This window comes from Nematolebias whitei, chromosome 1, assembly GCF_014905685.2.
Source record: "Nematolebias whitei isolate Nwh7 chromosome 1, NemWhi1, whole genome shotgun sequence".
NCBI classification, from domain to species: domain Eukaryota; kingdom Metazoa; phylum Chordata; class Actinopteri; order Cyprinodontiformes; family Rivulidae; genus Nematolebias; species Nematolebias whitei.
This window is the reverse complement of record NC_056498.1, coordinates 84,712,039-84,716,305: the sequence shown is the minus strand read 5'-3', so window position 1 is coordinate 84,716,305 and position 4,267 is coordinate 84,712,039. Positions and strand designations below refer to the sequence as shown.

General features: G+C 37.0%; 1 protein-coding gene across 1 annotated transcript in view; it reads left to right on the top strand.

Moving 5' to 3' along the window:
* LOC119407520 (cGMP-dependent protein kinase 2) overlaps positions 1–4,267 on the top strand; it is a 67,051-nt gene that overhangs the window by 17,324 nt on the left and 45,460 nt on the right. The window contains 2 exon segments of the mRNA XM_037674347.1: positions 1,189–1,283; positions 4,038–4,106. Coding sequence (XP_037530275.1) covers positions 1,189–1,283; positions 4,038–4,106 — 164 coding nt within the window.

Here is a 4,267-nt window from a genome sequence, read left to right as displayed (position 1 = left end):
TCCTTGGTCTGCTACATTGGGGGTCGACGTTGTATAAACCTGATACAGTCCTCTTACACAGCACTCAATCAATCAATCAATCAATCAATCAATTCAACTTTATTGTCCATAACATTCAATGAAATGGAGATTTGTCTTTGACATCTGGCTTATAAAAAACAAAGTAAAAATGTGATTAAAAAACTCTAAAAAACTTTAAAACCAAACTTTGCTAAGTCAATTAAAAACATTCAGTTAAAACCATTCTAAAATATACGATAGATTAAAATATGGAAACATTCCAGCAGACAGTGGTTTGTTATGTGAGGCTGCATTTACTCTTCGATTACACAAACATATGGCTCACAGCCAAGTGTGAAGCAGCAGGGATGAGAGTCAGCTCCTTTAAATCCAAAGCCATGGTTTTAAATCGGAAACAAATGTAATGCTTTCTTTGGTTTGAAAATGAGTCTTTGCCTAAGATGATGGAGTTCGAATATCTGGACATTTTGTTCACGAGTGTTAGTAGGATGAAGCAGGAGAATGATCAATGATATGGGAATAAAATCTGCAGTAAAAAAATGCTCTCCTACACCTGTTGCCTCTGAGATCTGACGAGTGTGGATGGATGGCCATCTTTAATTGATTTAACTAAATTAATAAATTACTTTCTGAGAGTTTATTAAAATCTGTTTACTAGTTTATTACAGGTATCTCTTGTAACTGAGTCCTCGTGACTCAATGAGATTAACCTGTATAAATAAAGGTTAAATGAATGATTTAAATGTTTTGCTTGTTGTCAGACTGGGTTGACGCCAGTATTTTTAAACATATTAATATTTGTAGAATTGACTGAGTTATAGCCATCGTTGTGTGTGTTGAGTTTGATTAGCCATTAAAGCCATTTAGAACTGGGTTGACTCCAAAATTTAATCGCTTAAATGTACATTCAATGACTGCTTTTTGAGAGTTTTGTTAAAATTATTTCACTGGTTCATGAAATAATTTGCTAATAGGAAAGCAAACAAACAGATATGATAGCGTTTCATGGGGAAAGGCAATTAAAATCACACGACAACTAGCCATGCCTTGTAATTTAAGATCCTGTATCAACATACAATCACACAGCAAGGCAATCAATCTTGTGTGCAAATAAAACACAAATAAGAGACACAGCATATTTACTGCTCTAATTTATTTCATATTTAGGTTATAGTCACCCAAAGCACAGAGGGATTTGCTGCACCTCAGGAAATCAAAACTTTGGGAGTCGGGGACTACTTTGGAGAAAAAGCTCTCATCAGGTATTGTATAAACTCAAAAAAAAAAAAAGAACACAAGACTTTAAAATTCTCTTCACCACTCGCTCCCCACGAGATCGGATGCTTCTCTCCCTCCCTCTCCGCTTTGCTTTGCTGCTCTGTCTGTCTGTGAAACTGCTGTGAGACTCTCTTGCATTTCTTCCGAACCATAATTATGGACTTGTTTCGACCAGTTGGTCCCTCATCTTAATTTACAATATTTCTTCGAAAAGAAGACAGGCTTTGGGCAAGCCGATTTACCCTGTTGGCACGTACGCAGCTGGATATCTCATCGACTGGAAGACTTGATGATTTGTCTATCTCTGCTGACATCTGTGGACTTTAAGGACGCATATTTAATTGGATTTTCGATAACTGGTTCCTGCTTTTTTTGGATTCAGCTGGTGCTGGTTTTATCTACAATCAAGGAAGTCGTCAGCAACAAATTTGGACCCGATCACGCTGCTTGTCTTTATGATGGCTTGGTTCATGTCTGGAGTACCCGGACTCAAATGCTTTGGGCTGAATGGATCAGATCTTGGGGATTTTTACTCAGTCATGTTCAATCGGTGTGGCCATGTAATTTTGGACATTTCAGAACCGAGTAGACCGACACAGACTCGAGGTTGATGTCATTAAGTTCTGCCTGTCCCCAAAACAGCTGTGTGTTTATCTGAATTTTGGTCGCCTTGGTTGTCCTTGAAGGTCATCTTATCTAAATTTGCCTGGAGAAAATGTGATCTGACGCTCACCACCCCCTCCCTGAGGAATTTCCAACTGATAACCAGATGAAACCAGCTGAATAAACTTTGTGTCATCATTTCAGGACTCTGGATTCTTATAGAGGTTATTCTTGGCCATTCCTCGACATACCTCAAGAATGTTTATGGATCTCACCGGAGGACATTGACTGATTACAGTGACCTCGAGAGCATCTATAAGCGTTGTTGACCGCTCTCGTCTCTGATGCAGAATGTCTATGTAAATATGTGCTTGTTTGTGCAAGGTGTTTTTTCAATATTAGAGGTTTTTCTCAGCCAAGAAAAAAGTCTGATGGGAATTTTTTTTGCCTCTAACTCCTACATGTGTCCAGTTAACCACTGTTTTTGTCTGTCCAAACAGGTCTCACTTGTAAATGAGTCTTCGAGGCTCAACGTGATTTATCTGTTTAAATAAAGGTTGAATGAAAAATTCAACTTTTTACATGTAGAGCAGTGTGTTGATGACGCAGATCTTTACTACTGTCTCACTGTGGTAAATCTGTTCACACATTAACCATAACTCATAACCCCAACTGCATCAGCTGATTGAGCAGTCTGGCAAAACTATTTTTGCTTTAATAATTTTATGAGTCAGAGCCTTTGAATTTAAATGAAATGTTTTGATCACATTTGATCACATGACCTCAAGACGTTCACTGAAGATTCAGTCGCCAGACACCGGGTTACCTTGACTACTAAAAAAGAATGTTTAATGTTGTCCTTTCTCATAAATCCTAAGTTTCATTATGTTTAATGTGCTTTTATTTGCCATTTGTTTATTTATGGTGCTTCACTGTGAATACAAGAGGAATGAAGTAAAATGCAGTGCATTATTGGCAGAAGGTCAATAAGAAAATGATACTGAGCCAGAGTACAGTCTCAGATCCTGCAGGGAAGGACAACACAAACATGCATCTTTCCTGTTTCTGTCACATTAGTCATCACAGAGTTGCACCTTTTGGTACTTGTTGAAAATGAGAATAATATACAAAACAGTAAACAGGTTTAAGACATATAAAAAAATCTGAAATGTACTGTAGCATTAAACAAAAAAAGGTTACATCATGTCTTCTGGACCAGTGGGGTCCAGATGACATGGTGTGCTCTGTTTGCACACACGTGTTAAAAGTCTACTCCTGAGATTCCAACAGGAGGCTGGCTTGAAACAGCAGTGAAGGCTGCCTATGGGACAGATCTGGTAGGCAGGCCACGGACTGAGGAAGTCCTCTGGATGGGAGACGAAACGTTTCTCACTTAAAGAAACTGGTCCAGATGACATGATTTAACCTTTTTTCTTGTTATCTACCTGGTGGATTGAGCTTACAACAATTTTTTTTACTGTAGCATTGCACCATAGTTTCACTGGCTAAAGGTAGAAACTACATAAAAACCGCTTCAAATATTCAGTTGAATATTCTGTTAAATCTCAAACAGTAATAAATAAAAATCTCCCAATTATTTTGCAGAGTTCCATAAGGTGTTGTGATTAATTGGTGTGTTTTCTACTTTAAATTGACTTTCTCCATCCTTGTTTTTATTTCATTTTTCTTTCTAGTTAACATATTATTGTCTCTTTACTTATGCTTTAACACTCAGTGATTTGGCTTACAAGTTCCATACCCTGACTTTATATATTCTGGTTAACACCTTTAAACTTAATACATGTTTACCACAACTGTAAGAGAATGTGTTAGGAAACGTTCTTCCAGTGTCTGCTTCCACCTGGTTGTCATTATAGTTTTTGGTTGTTCTACTTTTTTCTATTTGCTTTAACAAACATAACAGTGCCTCAACTTAGAATTTCTAAAAGCTGTGTGTAACCCTCTAACCCAGAGGGGTGATGGAAACATACATGTTCTATATACAACGGTAATAATCTATAAATGAGATACACATGCAAATAATAAATTGATTCTTTAAACAGTTGTTTTTACCTGCAGTAACTATATTTCAAGTTCGGGCTGTTTATCTGTCATCTTAACTTGTATATTTATAGTGAGGATGTCCGCTCAGCCAACATCATCTGCAATGAGAATGACACACAGTGCCTAGTAGTGGACAGAGAGTAAGTATTATTATTGTATTGTTTTATAGTAGTATAGAACGCTGTAAGGGATTTTAAACAACCGTTAAGTTCAATGCAAAAATCAATTCAGACATGTTCCAGTTTGTAGTATTTTCTATCTATCTATCTATCTATCTATCTATCTATCTATCTATCTATCT